General features: G+C 45.7%; 1 protein-coding gene across 2 annotated transcripts in view; it reads left to right on the top strand.

Annotated features, from left to right (window-relative positions):
* TSC22D1 (TSC22 domain family member 1) overlaps nt 1–15,496 on the top strand; it is a 92,002-nt gene extending 76,506 nt beyond the window's left edge. The window contains exons 1-3 of one of the 2 annotated variants that reach the window (XM_054400507.1): nt 12,142–12,344; nt 12,768–12,819; nt 14,071–15,496. In XM_054400507.1, the coding sequence (XP_054256482.1) occupies nt 12,220–12,344; nt 12,768–12,819; nt 14,071–14,328 (435 nt within the window). In that variant the 5' untranslated portion in view covers nt 12,142–12,219 and the 3' untranslated portion in view covers nt 14,329–15,496. Of the gene's footprint in view, nt 1–12,141; nt 12,345–12,767; nt 12,820–14,070 lie in introns of those variants that run through there. The other variant, XM_054400499.1, reaches the window with a different exon arrangement.
* The last annotated feature ends 820 nt before the right edge of the window (nt 15,497–16,316 follow it).

Consider the following 16,316-nt stretch of genomic DNA (forward strand, 5'->3'; position numbering starts at 1 on the left):
CTGGAAGAAGGGAGTGCTGGATGCACCAGCTAACTCTTGGGATGGTTAAGGTGGGCTGTAGTTAGTTAAAATGCATGAATAATACTAAAGGCACTTGCACTATTATATTTAGATCATCCCTATCCAAACTTCAAGAACTTCAGTGTGTTTAAAGTATAAGTTAGTGAAGGGTATCTAGTCTGTATATGATTATATCAGAAGATAGAAAACCTACTATAGGTATGACCTAGTAGTCCCTCTTGCTGGTTTTAAAAGGCAGGCTTTAATTCATCATTAGGCAAATATTAGATGCACTATAACATGAAAAATTAAAGCATAAGTCTGACAGCCCCCCGAAACCTAATGTTTTCTCCATGTAAAGGTATTCGTCCCCTCCAGTGAAGTCACATCTTGGTCCTTCCAAAGATTTCGAGAATTCTTTCAAGTGTTTTCACATCTTTTGATCTACTGGTTTAAGTAAATCCCCTCAATCTCTGAATCAGTTCACTGGTTCTTTTCTACCTGTTCCAGTTTATCAACAGCTTGTTTTAAAGTGCAGAGCTCTTCAGAAGTGGAGCTGAAAAACAGGTTTGGGCAAACTTATTTCAAGGCAGGAACCTCAGTTGCACCAGTGCTACTCAGTGACTCAGACATTCACTTAAATATTTTTGTTTATAGCTGTCATGACTACTTGAACTGCTGCTGATTGATGGTTACTGTCTGCTTGCCAAAGGTCTCTAGCAATTAGTAGTAGCTGGGAAGAGTCAGAGAGGGATTCCCCTGTTCTGTACCTTGTGTGGGAGCAGGCAGTGCCTTCCTGGATTCGAGGCTGCCGAGGGCAGTTTTTGGAAGAGGAGATGTGTGCTCTGAGCTTGGTTAGACATTGCATCAGTGGTTCCCTGGCTCCACCAATGAAGCCAGGCTTTAAATCATGTGTCACAGCAGGGGTTTTCTCTCCTTCCTGTAACTTGGCAGCTGTGTGGCACCTCACCACACTGATGCTGTACAAGAGTGGCCACTGGGCATCTGGGCTAACACCCTGCATGAGAATGAGGAAATGTACCAGGGAGCTGATTTGCACTTCCAAGCATTACTTGTGCAAGTCTTCTGATGCTGGAGCTGGTTGGGGTTTGTTTTTTGTAGGAGTTTTGTCTTGAGGTGGGGCTTAAGCCACAAAGGGTCAGGATGTCATCTTACTGATAGTGGTTTCTGGAGGCTGAGGTAATTGTTTTTGAGAAGAGATAGGTGCTTGACAGAGGATGTACATGAGCACCTTGTTTTATACAGAAGACTCTTGGAACAGCTAATGAAACCTTTTTTTTTAGGTGGATATCCACCAAAAATGGACATCAGCAGTCTTCAAGAGGACTGCTCTTAGTACTGGACACGAATGCATCATAAACAGGATGCCAGTCATAAATTTCATAGAATCAGTCAAGGTTGGAAGGGACCACAAGGATCATCTACTTCCAACCCCCCTGTCATAGGCAGGGACACCTCACACTACATCAGGCTGGCCAGAGCCTCATCCAGCCTGGCCTTAAACACCTCCAGGGATGGGGCCTCAACCACCTCCCTGGACAACCCATTCCAGGCTCTCACCACTCTCATGGGGAAGAACTTCTTCCTCACGTCCAGCCTGAATCTCTCCACTTCCAGCTTTATTCCATTCCCCCTAGTCCTGTCACTCCCTGATAGCCTAAAAAGTCCCTCCCCAGCTTTCTTGTAGGCCCCCTTCAGATACTGGAAGGCCACAAGAAGGTTACCTCGGAGCCTTCTCTTCTCCAGACTGAACAGCCCCAACTCTTTCAGTCTGTGCTCATAGGAGAGGTGCTCCAGCCCTCTGATCATCCTGGTGGCCCTTCTCTGGACACCTTCCAGCATGTCCATATCCCTCTCATCCAACTCTGCATAAAGACAGTTACTTAGACATTGAGTAGATATGAAATAACATGCTGTAATCTTTCCTTTGAAAATTGTATACTAAAAGATTAAGAGCACATTCTCTGTTGTTCTCACAATGTCTGGCTCAGGAGTGGCTAAATGTCAGCGTGGTGTCTGCCCCACATGGCCACCACGGATCAGACAGTCTGTAGGTGCTTATTGTTCATAAGCTAGAAGATGTGGTCCTGGGGGAAAGGGGAGCTTTCTGTTGCCTGTGGTTCCTTTAAAGGACCAGTAAGGTACTGAAGAAGGTTGAATCCTACTTGAAAAAGAACCAGTACCTCAGGGTATATGGGCCTTCTGTAGATAACATGGACCTATGCCAGCCATATGCAGGCTCTGGCCTAGAAGGTGCTCTGGGACATTGTTCAAAATATGCTAAGCTGGCACATCTGTTTTCTGACTGTTCTCTTTGGTTTGCAGTGTGGCAGCAATACAGGAAAGGAATGTTGTGCTGAAGTACTTCTTTAGAGCCGTAAGGCATGGTCAGGTCAGATTAAAATATCCATTTATTTGCCTTTAGGTAATTTCCAAAGTGCCATTTATGCACGTCTCATTTCATAGTCTTATGTACTTCCCAAGGTATCTTGCTTTCAGACCGGTGATGTTTTAGAATTTCTTCCTTCAGTGAGGAAAGCTTGAATGTGTTTTATGTGGAGATACCCTTTGGGATTTCTGCAGTCATGAGTCAGCAGGATTTGTCTCTTAAATCGCTGAAGCTATGCCTGGATTAAGAAGCCTGGGAGTACTTTCCCACTCCAGGGTATAGCTGTACCTGTTTCACAATGCTGTGCTGAGTTGAAGCACAGGCATACATCAGATTCCTCTCATTTCCACAGGAAGGGGGGTGAGGAGGGGGAAGGCAGAGGCTGGGCAGGAAATCTTCCAGCAAATGCCTGATTTAGTTGTTGATAAAGGGAGAGCAAGGCTTTAGGATATACCACAGTGTACAGTAAATCTGGTAAATCAGTTCGCATTCTGTTTCTGGAAATTCCCCCCACACTTCCTGAATAGATGAAGATAGATAGGGTTTGATTTCTATAAAGTTTCCATACATGGGGTTTGAGTTCTATAAATAAAAGTTTCCACTTGGATATAAGAATACTTTTAAACATGATAGAGTAAATTCAGCATGTTTAAATGCACCCTGGATGGAACAGTAGGTCTGGAATTTTTTCTAAATTTTAGGATAAACTGTGGACTTGGGCACAAGTGAAGTAGAGCTTTTTGGCTGCTCAGAAATTAGAAAATAGGATATTACAAATTTATGTAACACATGCACATTAGAGCTAGGGGAGTTAATCCAGGAGCCATTCACCTGCTTGTTCATTGCTTTCGCTAATACCTTAGAAGCCATTTGCCAGTGATTGCAAAGAGACTGAAATGGTAGGAGCGTAAATAAGCAACTGGATAGAGGTCTATTGTGAAGATAGTGGCATAGGACTCTAATGTACTCTAGTACACATGTTACAGAGTTGTGGTGTTGGGCGTTTATTATTCAACAGAATGGCCTTAAAAATGGTCCCACACAACAAGGTGGTAACCAGTGAACTGCCCCATCAAAGGGTGAGTAGTGGCAGATCTTCATCCTCATTCATGGCAGATGGGATTTCCCATCCTGGGTGCTCAATTCCCAGCTGCAGTTTTACCTTATGTTTTGTTTCTTTTTTTCTTTGATAATAATTGGCTGTTTTTAACAATTTCTGTAGAAGCTGGAGTAGAGAACTTCATTCCAAATTTCCTGAAGACTACAGGATAATGTTGCTTAAATGGCAGGGAGTTTGGCTTTTTCTGTCAGCTCTCGAGTTGGCTTCTAGGGTGATAAACTTCTGTGGGAAATACAGGCTTAATGTCAAGTTGGAGTCTCTTTAACCTTCTTTTCCTAGGAATGAAGAAATTCTTTACAGAGAGGGTGGTGGAACAGGTTGCCCAGGGAGGCTGTGGATCTCCCCTCCCTGGAGGTGTTCAAGGCCAGGCTGGATGAGACCTTGAGCAACCTGGGCTAGTGGGAGGTGTCCCTGCCCATGGCAGGGGGGTTGGACCTAGCTGATCTTTAAGGTCCCTTCTAACCCAAACCATTCTATGATTCTAAGTGTTGAATCAAAAAGCGGCCATCGAAAGGAAAACAATATTCAGTGAGAAGTGCAGACCTGCTGCTCTGCTGTATCAATAACTTCTTAATCAAGCATGACTAAATTATGAACCGATTCAAGATTTTCCACTATAGTTTCATGGGGGACGATTGAAAAAAGGGGAGAAAGTGGAAAAAGAGGAAGGAAGGAATTAAGTGGTTTAAAGGGGGGGTGGGGGGAAATAATAATAATAAAAAAGGCATGTAGGCTTTACAGGGGGCTGGGGACAGAGAAAGTGAAGAGACTTTTAAATTCTCTGTTCTTCTCCCGCTTCCACAATTAGCACCAGACAGTAAAATGTAGTCCTCCCATTTCATGTGACTTGGTGTGACTTTCCACAGCCTTAAGGAAATAGAGGATACTATGAGTTTAAAAAATAATAAAAGATGATCCCTGTCAGTTACAGGTTAAATTTGCTGTTTTGATTACTAAATCCCACTCTATGCTATCAAGATAGGGTGGGATGGGTGGATGTCAACCACTGGCCCAGAGCCCCTCCTAGGCTGTCAGCCACTGACCCAGGTGCTGTTTAATATAGAAACCTTCAGATTTCCAAATGCTTGTTGTGTCACCATGGCAAACCACTTCCTACACCTGCAGTATTTCTTTTATTGTGTTAGATGTGACTTGAAATGCTCCAGTGACTCTTTCTTCCCCTCTTCATTTAATTTTGGAGGACATGATTGAAAAATCTGTTGCCGTACAGCTAGAAGCAGTAGGATTAAATGTTAGTGTGAGTGGTTACTGTCTGATATGTTCTCCTTGGCTTGAAGAAAAGCATTGCATGTGGAAGTTATGCATAAGCCCAGGGAATTGAACACTCCTTTAAGATTTAAATCTAAAATCACTTAAACCAAATTTTGTGTAGAGGAAAAATGAATTTCAGTGCCATATAACGTTGTAATGTTTTATCACTTTTCAACATATGCTGCTTTATGACACCAAATTTCCGCCCCACCCCCCCACTTCTTCCATGCTGGGGACGGTGACCGCATGCAGAGTGACGTGTGCAGCTTTGTGGAGGAAAGAAAATCAATTCCTGGCTCAGATGTCTCACGTAAAACTTTCAGGATTCTAATACAGTTGGTAGAGCTTTTTCAAATTGCAGTCTTTGGTCAAGGGCATTTTGTGGGATTCTGAGACTTTCAATTTTAATGATGTTAAATATTTTATACTAATTTTAAGCTTGGGTATGAAATTAGGGAAATATTATTCCCAAAGTAGATATTATTGCAAATGTATGACTTTAGATATAGGTGGTGTAGTGTCTGGATAAAGTTTCAGGTTCTGAGTTATGACGGGCTTCACAATGGATGTGCAGAAAACACAATCCTTCATCCACAATCTTTCCCTTATCCAATAGTTATGTCGTTCTGTGACAGGATGACCTGACTATTGGATGAGAGAAAGGCTGTGGATATTGTCTACACAGACTTTCGAAAAGCCTTTGATGCCATTTCCCACAGAACTCTCGTGGACAAACTGGCTGCTCGTGGCCTGGATGAGCGCACACTCAGCTGGATAAAGCACTGGCTGGGGGAACAGGCCCAAAGAATGGTGATCAACAGAGTTACATCCAGCTGGTGGCTGGTCACAAGTGGTGCTCCTCAGGGCTCAGTGTTGGGACCACTTCTCTTTTCCATCTTTATTGATGACCTTGTTGAAGACAGAGTATGCAGATGACACCAAGTTGGGTGGGAGTGTTGATCTGCACCAGGGTAGGGAGGTTCTACAGAGGGACTTGGATAGCTTGGCTCAATGGGCCAATGTTAATGGGATGAGCTTCAACGAGGCCAAATGCCAGGTCCTGTAATTGAGTCATAACAACCCCAAGCAACACTACAGGCTTGGGGAAGTGTGGCTGGTGAGCTGTCTGGCAGAAAGGACCTGGGGGTTCTAATCAACAAGCAACTGAATATGAGCAAGCAGTGTGCCTGGATGGCCAAGAAAGCCAATGGCATCCTGGCTTGTGTCAGAAATGCTGTGTCCAGCAGGAGTAGGGAGGTGATTGTCCCCTTACTCTGCTCTGGTGAGGCCACACCTTGAGTATTGTGTCCAGTTTTGGGCACCTCATACAAGAGAGATGTGGAGGTGCTGGAGCGAGTGCAGAGGAGGGCAATGAAGCTGGGGAAGGGCCTGGAGAATAAATCTTATGAAGAGAGACTGAAGGAGCTGAGGCTCTTTAGTTTGGAAAAGAGGAGGCTGAGGGAGACCTCATTGCTCTCTATAACGGCCTGAAAGGATGTTGTGGAGAGGCTGGTGCTGGTCTTCCAGGTAATTAGCCATAGAACAAGAGGGAATGGCCTCAAGCTACAGCTGGGTAGGTTTAGACTGGACATTAGTAACAAATTTTTTCACAGCAAGAGTCGTCAGGGATTGGAATGCGCTGTCCAGGGAGGTGGTTGAGTCACCAACCCGGATGTGTTTAAAGGTGGTTTGGATGTGGTGCTTGGGGATATGGTTTAGGGGTGAACTCTGTAGATAGGGTTGTCGGTTGGACTTGGTGATCCCAAGGGTCTTTTCCAATCTGAATGCTTCTGTGATTCATCTCTACCGCAACGTTAGGTGGTTATCTATGGTTGATCTCAGGAAAGAGGATGGCATAAGCCCTTCTCCAAGCATCAAAATGGTTTCAGATGGCTTGTACTTCCTTGTAGAGTTCTCTGACAAGTGGATTATCTGTGTTCATCTATATCCGAGATACTTGACATAGGCTTTTTGGTTTATTGGCATTCAAATTGGTAGAATCATTATAATCCTCATTAAATTAGTTGCCTGTAAAAGAGAATATCCTCTTGGATATTCTCAGAAGACCCAGTGAGAACCATTCCTTGTTCGTCTTTTGATCTTACATGGTTATGTTCTTGCTTTAAAATGCAGCCTTCTTTCTCCTGTGCAGAGAACACAGCATGATATTTTTGTATGTGTATTATGATTAAAGATGCTGTCAGGTTATTTTCAAAATCCCAGTAGGGTGTATGTATTCTTTCTGCTGAATATTTATTTAGTTACGCTTGCACATCTGGGGGGAAAAAGTTTACAAATACAGCACTTTATTTCACTAGCATTTTGCATAGCTTTACCTTTGGGCTGTTTTTCATGGAACTAAAAACCCAGTTCTTAGCAAGCCAAATTATAGGTGCAAATAACTGTACAAAGGAAGAAAAGGATGCATTTAGGAAAACTGATGGAGTAATATCTGGTAGCAAGAGGTTCTTCAGTGTAGCAGAGGTATGTCAATTGAAATCAGTGGGCTTCAATCCAGAAATAAAGTATTTGTTAGCCTGTGAAGCTGAGCAGGAAGATCTCAATAGCTTGGTTTCTTTAAATCAAATTTGGGGTTGGAAAAGGAAGTTGACTGAGATGCTGTGATCTTTATTTAGACTATCTGAAAGGGACTTTTTAGGGCCTTTTTTGTTTGATATTTTGTTCGGTATTTTTTTTCTTAATGGAAAAAAATATTGGGACCTACTGCAGGAAAGAGGGAAAAAAAACCCCACACAACTCAGGCAGCTTCTTCAGCCTGTATTGTGCCTTTATTAAGATGAACAAAAAAAATATAATGGCTTCTTGAAATGAATAATGCTTTAGTCCTCGACATCAGCAATTTTGTGTAAGTTTCATAGTGGAAGGGTTGTTTGCAATATAGTTTTGCAAAATAGTTTTGAATTTATGAATTTTAAGGCAGAATAGTACTTCACCACTTACCATTTTTAGATGCCAAGAGAAATGTGAAGTCAGACGTAGATTCTAATCACTGTAGGGTTTTTTGAGTAATTAACAGATTATTTTTTCCCTAACTGCTTCAGTACTTTTGTAGTTAAAAACTGCACTTGAAATCTGCAGGATCTGAGCCTGCCTATAGCATAAGATCAAAGTGTGCTGTGACAGGCTGCTGTTTGCTAGTACCATTTCTGGTGTGGTCTCTCATGTGCAACATAGTCAAAAGATGACATTTAAACTGAGGAGATGCTTGTCTAGGACTTTCAAAGTTGGCATCTAAAAGGAGCATACATCGACAAGGTACTTGAAAAATACGTTTTTAAATGAAAGAATTCTTTTAACATGCACACAGAAATATGCTAAACCAGACTCGAATAGAGACTAAACAATTCTGTGGTGCAGCATACCTCATTATGTACTTAAGATGAAAAGCACTTTTTTCAAGTGCTTAGCATGATTAAATTGAGACAAGAGGAAATTACTTAGTGGGAGAAACAGTGTTTAAGAACTGAAACACTACAAAAGGTAAGGCATGCTAAAAATTCTTTGACTGTGGTATATGTTTCACACAGAATGGGAGAAACATCCAGGCTGGAAAGGGCCTCTGAGATCATTAAGTCCAGCCATTTGGCCTGCTGCACCGTGTTCCCAAGCACCAGACACATCTAGGGATGGCAATTCAACCACCTCCCTGGGCAGCCTGTTCCAGTGCCTGACAACCCTTTCCATGAAAAAATTTTTCCTAATGTCCAGCTTAAACCTCTCCTGGCACAGCTTGATGCCATTCCCTCTTCTATCATTAGTTACTTCTGAGAAGAGACCAGTGCCTATCTTTCTACAACCTCCTTTCAGGTACTTGTAGAGAGCAATGAGGTCTCAATTTAATCAGTTAATTTTTTTGAAGATCAAAGATTCTGGTGAGCTACTTGTTTAGGAGCATATGATATCCTGCCCTGCTGATGTCTCAGTGACCTATCTCAAGGTGTTTTTTTTAGGTTGGTGGGTTGCTTTTTTTTTCCTGTTACTTTATGCAGTTTGTGAACACTTGGGGTGCTCCACAACATACAGACTTCCAAAGCCTATCATCCTCCCTGTAAGGGGATTCTTAACAAATGTCATTGTTGTATATCCAGGGCTAAACAGAGGCATGAATTGGTCCAGACCAGCACATACACAGACTGGCTTTACAGGAATGAGAAAATCCATAGCCTTTCTCACCTCTGCTCCCAGGCATGTGAAATTGTAAGCTTTTGCAGAAGTTTATGTTGCATAGTATCTGTTAATGTGCTGTTAAAAGAGATGGTTAGGTTTTTCAGTAATACAGTAGTCATTTTGACTCCCTTCTAGCGCTGTGGGGGATGGTGAGTGAGTCAAAACAATAATCTGAATGAAGTGCATGTTGAATGTTGTACTGGAGAAGACTGGAGTTGGGGGAGAGACGAAGCAATGAGAAGCAAGAGGAAAGGGTGTTTGGAGGATTATTTTCCTTAGATCTTCTGTAGCTTGTCTTATTTCATAAATTATATATATATATATATATATATATTTTAAAGCAACAGCAAAACACCAACCTTTAAATATGGAATTTAATCTCTTGTCCTTGTCAGGCAGATGACAGGTTGTTGAGGCAAGAACATTAGAGATTAGTAGTGTTCTCCCCTTCCTCTTCCACACCCCACCCCCATCCTAGATGATCTGAGAGCTCAAAGCTTTCTCAACCATAAAGGGACACTAAACAGTTTGCCTTTTTTATAGAGTGGGCAAAGCAGAAGATGCATATTAATATGCAGTCCTACTTACGCAGCTGACAGTGTTCTGTTGAATCACAACTCTGCTTGTAGGCATCTAAAAATAAATGAAGGAACTTGCTAAGAGCCCACTGAAGTTAATGGAAGATGGCTGATGAGTTCAGTTGGGATTGGGTTTAGGATCATATCTCACTCTCTTCTTTGTGAAGTTATATTAATATAAATTAGAAGAGAGCAATGTTATTGTCAATTTAGTCTGAGAATTGTATCATTTTTCTGTTGTAAGTGAAATTACGGCAGGTAATTATCAATCGTTGTGGCAGCACCAACAATTGCCTTGGGAATGCTTCTATGCTTTTATTTTTACATGTGCAAATGACAATACATACAAATGTCTGCTGTCTGTCCTTGTAACAGCAAAGCAAGCCTTTCTGTTCAGGCATGTGAGTTTGCTATCTTCAAAGGAGTTAGTGTGTAAGAACCTAATTAGCAGAGATAGGACTCCTGTGTTTTAACACCTACTCTGCCCGTTTCTAATTAAGATTTTCAGGATGCAGAGATTGCCCCTGAGCTTTGGGCTCAACTGCATTTTTGTCAATTCCAGCATCCCCAGTAATTGCCATGACAAGGGGCCATTTCTGCTGTTTTGAAGTCCAATCCTTGATAAAGCATTAATTTAGATCATCTAGGGCAGGAGTTGATAGAAGATTCTGGTACAGATAGTGTGCTTTTAGAGCTCTTTATTATATGACATGCTTGATCTCTGAATATGATGAGTATGGTTGCGTGCAGTGTGTAACCTCTGCCAAGAAAGTTGAAGCGTACATACAATGTGTGGTTACTGGTGTTTGTCCATTGGGAAGCAGGAAACTGGAACCTGATTCATATGTTCTAGTGTGCTGCTTCTAATTGTTGTTAAATGTGCAAATCGGTACAAGCAAGGGTTTGGGGTTTTAAGCTTCCTTTAATTGTAACCCTGTTAGGTGCTATCCTGTGCCACTTCCCCAGGTACTTGAAGGGTGATAGGGGTGCTGTGCCCTTGTGGGATGCATTGTATGCAGCAAGGGGGAAAGTGACTATGAGGAGCTCTTGTTCTTAAATGTGACCTCTGGTGAACAGGATTAGTTTGTACTACTCTGCTGGCATTACTGAATGAAAGAATAGTAGCCTAGCACAACATAAACTAAGAAGGATGATGCAGATACGCAAATGCTAAATTTAGCTTTAAGATGATTATTCTGTGCCTCCTGGCTTGCCTGCTTCTCTGGGAGCAACACCTGTGAAATACATGCAATTTCTAGTTCTTGGATAAGTTTGTTATGGAGAATTTGAGAGATTTTTAACTTTAGTTTTGTGCCTTTAAGTAAGATAATACCTGGTGAACATGGAGATATGGAAAATTAGTGTGTTTGGAGGCTGGCTCTTTCTTATGGCAGTATTTTGTGATGGTGTGTTTCAGACTTGGGTCTCTTTCACAACTTACTGGTAAAGGGGATCACTTGGACTGTCTGTGGCTGCAGTGGCCATGTTCCATGAATGTGGGAGAACGTAACGTTTCTTGAGAAACAGACCAGTCAGGTGGGAGAAGATTTTTTTTTTTTGTAAATTATTAATGCATATGCTGCAACTTTTTTAAGACCGTAAGTGCTGTATGGTATGATCTAACAGTGAGTGAGTAGGCCTTTTCTCTGATACTGTAGAATAGTGTCAGATGGCTTGGTGGATGGAGATCGGCAGGTGAGTGCGCTTTCTGGGAATGATCTGGAAGCGTTTTTGGGGGCTGAGGCCCACGTAACGGTTGAAAAGGGATCGTGGTCGCTCTGACAGATCCAGTTTTACCTGCGGCATGCCCCGGTGTGCGTGTATGACGCTTTTACCGCCGGTCACTGGAGGAGCGGGCAGCGCTGTCGGGTTCGGCTTTCACTCTGCCGGGCTAAAATCTGCCGAGACGGTGGGCAGCGCGCCGATCCCCGGGCAGCCGCGGGTCGGTAGCGGCGACCCGGCGGGGCTCGGCGCGGGCGGCGCTGCCGTGCGCCGATAGGTGGCAGTGTTGGCGCGGCGACGGGCAGCCCCTCGGTAGCGCGTCCGCGCTCCCGCCGTCGGCAGCGGCTGGCAGCCCGCCGTGCCGTGCCGGGGTTCCCCGCCGCTCCCCGGATCCTTCATTTATTATCACTGTGTTTAATTCCCCCTCCATTCGTGCGGGCGGACATCGGCACGGTGAGCCGCACTCCGACGATCCGCGCGTCAGGGCATCAAGGGGCGGGGGTGGTGGGCACAGTCCCGTCCGGGCCACAGTCCAGTCCCTGCCGTGGGCGTGGGGTGCGTGCAGGGCACAGGCGTGGGGTGCGAGCAGGGGTGGGGGTATGTATCGCGGGATGGGGGATTGGGGGGGGCGCGCGTTGAAGCGCGCCTAATGAGATGCGGCGAAGCAGGGGGCGGGGTCTGAGCGGCGGCACAGCCAATAGACGGAGGCGGCGGCGCATAAATTATGGGGGGGGCCGGGATGGCCAGGTTTTGTGCGGCGCGGCGGAGCTCTGACCTCGGAGCTGGCCGAGCGCAGCCCCGCGCCGTGAAGGGTGCCGCCGACACAGCCCCGCTGCCCGGCAGAGCTGCCCCGCCGCCCGGTGCCTCACGCACACGGCCGGAGAGAAGTGATACTGATTTCTGTGGGGAGCGTCTGTGGCCGCGATTGCATGAATGCCCAATGTTGTAGACCAGTGGCAATGGATCTAGGAGTTTATCAACTAAGACACTTCTCAATTTCTTTCTTATCGTCCTTGCTGGGTACCGACAACTCATCCCTGAGGCTCGACAGTAGGTAAATAAGTGTTGTGTCCGAGGGGTTCTGTCGGCGCAGCGGTAGCGGGGCAGGTGAACGCAGGGCTGGCTCCTTTGTCCGGGAGAGCCGCAGCGGCAGCTCCGGGCACCCGCGTCGCCTCACCGGAGAGGCTGCCCGCACCAGCGCCGAGCGCTTCTGCCGCATCCTGCAGTTAAGCTCCATCACTGTGGTCTGTTCGGGAGCAAAATGTCGGGATATCTGATCCGGCTGCAGGCGCGGGGTTCGGGGCGGTTTCATAGGTTGCTCTGCTGCATTGGAGCATCCCGGTGAGGCGGCGGCGGGTGGGCAGCGTGAGGATGACTTTCTCGGCCAACTGGCTACCAATGCCCGCGTCTCTTGTCTCTTAAATAATTCATCTGCAGCTAATGTATTTTTTCCCCCTCTTTCTTTTATCTCTTGCAGCTCTTCTGGTGCAAGCGTGGTAGCTATCGACAACAAAATCGAGCAAGCGATGGTACGTACTGTGATTGGGGCAGAAAACCTTGTTCGTGTTTAAAGCGGTAAACAATATGGGGATGTAGCGGTTGATGGTTAACCCCTTCGCGGATGCACGTTCATAGCAGGGCTGAGGAAGGAGGCGCGAGTTTGATTTTGAGGGGCTTTTAATTTCTTCTTTTTGGTGTTTTATTGATGAGTAGCTTCCCGCGGAGGAATGCGCACGTTTTGTGTTATCGATGCCGTGGAGTGAATGACGGCATCGCTTTTGGCTCCTGCCTTCCCTAACGATTGATCACGGCTCCGTGCGGCGGAGGAGGGGCGCTGCTAGGGCAGAAAGCGCCATTTGTTTGGGAGGTTTTTACCCCGCTTCCCAGAGGGGGACTATTTTGGGGTGCTTTGTTTTCATGACTGCCCTTTTTAGCGCATCTTGCTCAGGGCCACCCCTGCCCAACGGGCCCTTCCGCTGCGGGTTGCAGACGACTGGGGCATACTCGGCCGTGGCGCCTTTTTGCCGGCGCGGGCGTTGCAGTGTACGGAGCCGGCAGCTCTCTCTCGGGGGCAGCCGGTGCGGCCCCCGCCCTGGCCCCGGCACGGTCCCGCTGTGCTGCGCCTGAGGCCCGGCCACCCTTTGTTACTGGAGCGGTGCCTGAAGCCGTTCTCACGGGAGCCTCTGCCGGCTGTTGCTAGGCAAACTGCGAGCCTTTAACTCCCAGCTATAAATAACTCGGCCGCTCATTGGCTTGTAAGCGCTCTGACGTCACGGCGGTCGCGCAGGGCCGGCAGGAGGGAGGGAACTGCGGCAGCCTGCGCCGAGAACTGGCTGTAGCCGGCGCGCGGGGGGTGGGGCCAGGTGCTGGGGGGGCGGGGCTCGCTGCTCGCCCCGGTCCGCACGTGTGCGGCGGCGCCGCCGCCGGCAGGTTCTGACAGACCCCCACGCCCCCGTTCCCCCGACAGTATTCTTTTTCTCCCGCGTCCCCATCGGGTGGCCGATCCACGGTGTTCTGACGTGGCTCGGCCGCTGCGATGGAAAGCTCTTCCCGGCCCTACTCCCTCTGCCGAAGAGCTGCTGGCTGTGGGTCCGGCCCTGCGGGTATGAGCAGGGCGCTGGTGGCCCTCGCTGGAGTGTTCCTCTTGCGTTTGAGCAGGGATAGGTTCACACTGTCTCGCTGAAAAGACGATCTGCTGCACCTCCAGCTGAGTTGGGTGGGAGCCCGGGCCTGACAGTGGACTGCTTTCCCTAATGCACATGGTCTCTTCTGCATTTCAGGATCTGGTAAAGAGTCACTTGATGTATGCGGTAAGGGAGGAAGTGGAGGTTCTTAAAGAGCAAATCAAAGAGCTGATAGAGAAGAACTCCCAGCTGGAGCAAGAAAACACTCTGCTAAAAACACTTGCCAGCCCGGAGCAGCTTGCCCAGTTCCAAGCACAGCTGCAGACTGGTTCCCCGCCTTCCTCTTCCCAGTCACAAGGGACAACACAGCAGCCTGCTCAGCCGGCATCACAGGGGTCAGGGCCTTCAGCATAGTTCAAGATGTTGTTGCCATCGTGAGTGTTGGCCTCTGAACTGCCCAGAGCAAGAAGGACTAGGGGGAATCCACCTCAGCCACTCTGCATCCATTTCAGTGTGCATCGCAACCCAGACTGAGGACTCCATGCCCTGCACGCATCAGGAGAGGCTTCTCCCCGCCCTATATTACGCACTCATCTATCTCTCTCTTTCCTCCCTTCCCCCTTTGGCTTGAAGGAGTCTTTGTTCATAGGCTGATTGAACAAAACAAACTCCTTCCAGAAAATTAGCACAAGTACACTGGGGACTTGAGCAGCTTCTGCAAATGGCTGAGAAGCGAAGCTGCATGCCTGAATTGTTTTGGTTTGTTGTTAAAGCTCTCATTCATCCAGTGATATAACTGACACAAGTGCATTTCAAGCTTGGAAATATGAAGAAATAGACTGGAGTAGAAATTGATGGCTCAATCCCCCATAGTGCATGGGGGTTCCAAAGTGAGGACTGGTGCATAGGATCTAAGAGGAAGAGAGAGAAAGGTAAATTCAGTGTTTAACACTTAATTGTCACCTGAAACCTTAAGTGCAAATATTTGCACCGTTTTCTGAAGCAATGGACAGGTGCATAAAGCTGTATTATACAGAACACAGGTAGATGACGTACTGTTGGGTCATAGGATAATTACAATGAAGGTTATATGCCTACTGTATATTTGTGTATTTAGTGTAATTACTTTGTAAAATAGAAAACTGTAACTATTTAGGTTGTACAGATTGAAGTTTAGTTGTTTTCATTGGCTGATCTGAAGAAGTTTGGAAAGTTGTTTTTTTTTTTTTTTTTGGTGTGTTTTTTTTTTATGCTACATAAATAAGAATGCACCTACGCAACTGGTCAGAATTTGGCAGATTTATGCTGTTTGTGTAACTTCTGAAGTTCCCTGGCTGCTGATTATCTTGAAGTAAATCTTTGTCCATTGTAGTTTGGTTCAAGACAGGAAAAACCACTCCAAAAATTACCAAACCCTGCTAGTGAAGAGTTTAAAAAAAAAAAAAAAACATAAAAAATTGGGTTTCCTGGTATGGATTTTTTGCATATGATCTGTATAGTAGTATGCATATGTTTTTGTGCATGTTCTCTAAACAGTTGTAACACGTCAATGTATTTAACTGTTGCACTTGTCAACTTTCAATAAAGCATACGATGTTGATAAATCACTGTTTGTATATTGTGCTAATGTTGACTGCAATCCCTTTCAGCATGTTGCAGTGCAGTTTTACGTGAGCAGTGAGGTCAGGAAGCATAGGTCTGGGCGTGAGATCCTGCCTGTTGGCTGAATTCAGAGCTTTAAGCTAAAAATGCCGCAGAGTTTCTTAAAACCGCAGGGGGCATGAAGCCAAAGGCAGGAGTGGAAAGTAGGAAGCCTAACTAAGCCTGACTCCTTGTTTTGGTCCAATCCTGTACAGGACTGTTGGATGCTTTCTATAGTAGTAATTAAACTGGAGCACAGGCGTCTGCTGTATGATCAGTCATGAACGTATAAATCTCATGCAACAGTTGTTACATAGCAGCAAACTGCCATTGCCTGGGACTGGTGGAAAGCAGCTCTGAACCCCTTAATTTGTGGTGGCAAAGGCAGCAGGCATTACAGCTTCCTTAGCAGGCCAGCTGTAGCATCATCTTCTCAAGAACTTCCTGCAATGAGACCAGGCTGAGATCCTCCGTGTCCAAGAATGTCTTTCACCATCCTTTTGCCATCGTAGCTCTTACCTTGATTATTTCATGCTTGAGAGTTGAAATTGTGCGAACTCAATGTGCTGTGTTAATTCTGCCTTCTGAAACTGATGAGAATAATTTCCAGTTCTGTGTGAAGATAAAATTTCCTCTTCAGTTTGAAGAAGAATACTTATTTTCTCTTTAGTAACGATGGCTAAATTATGAGTGAATTTAAATCTACAAATTTCTAGGTGAATGGATGTGATGATTGATAACCTGAAATCAGGAGAGCAAAG

This window comes from Indicator indicator, chromosome 1 (assembly GCF_027791375.1).
Source record: "Indicator indicator isolate 239-I01 chromosome 1, UM_Iind_1.1, whole genome shotgun sequence".
Lineage (NCBI taxonomy): Eukaryota > Metazoa > Chordata > Aves > Piciformes > Indicatoridae > Indicator > Indicator indicator.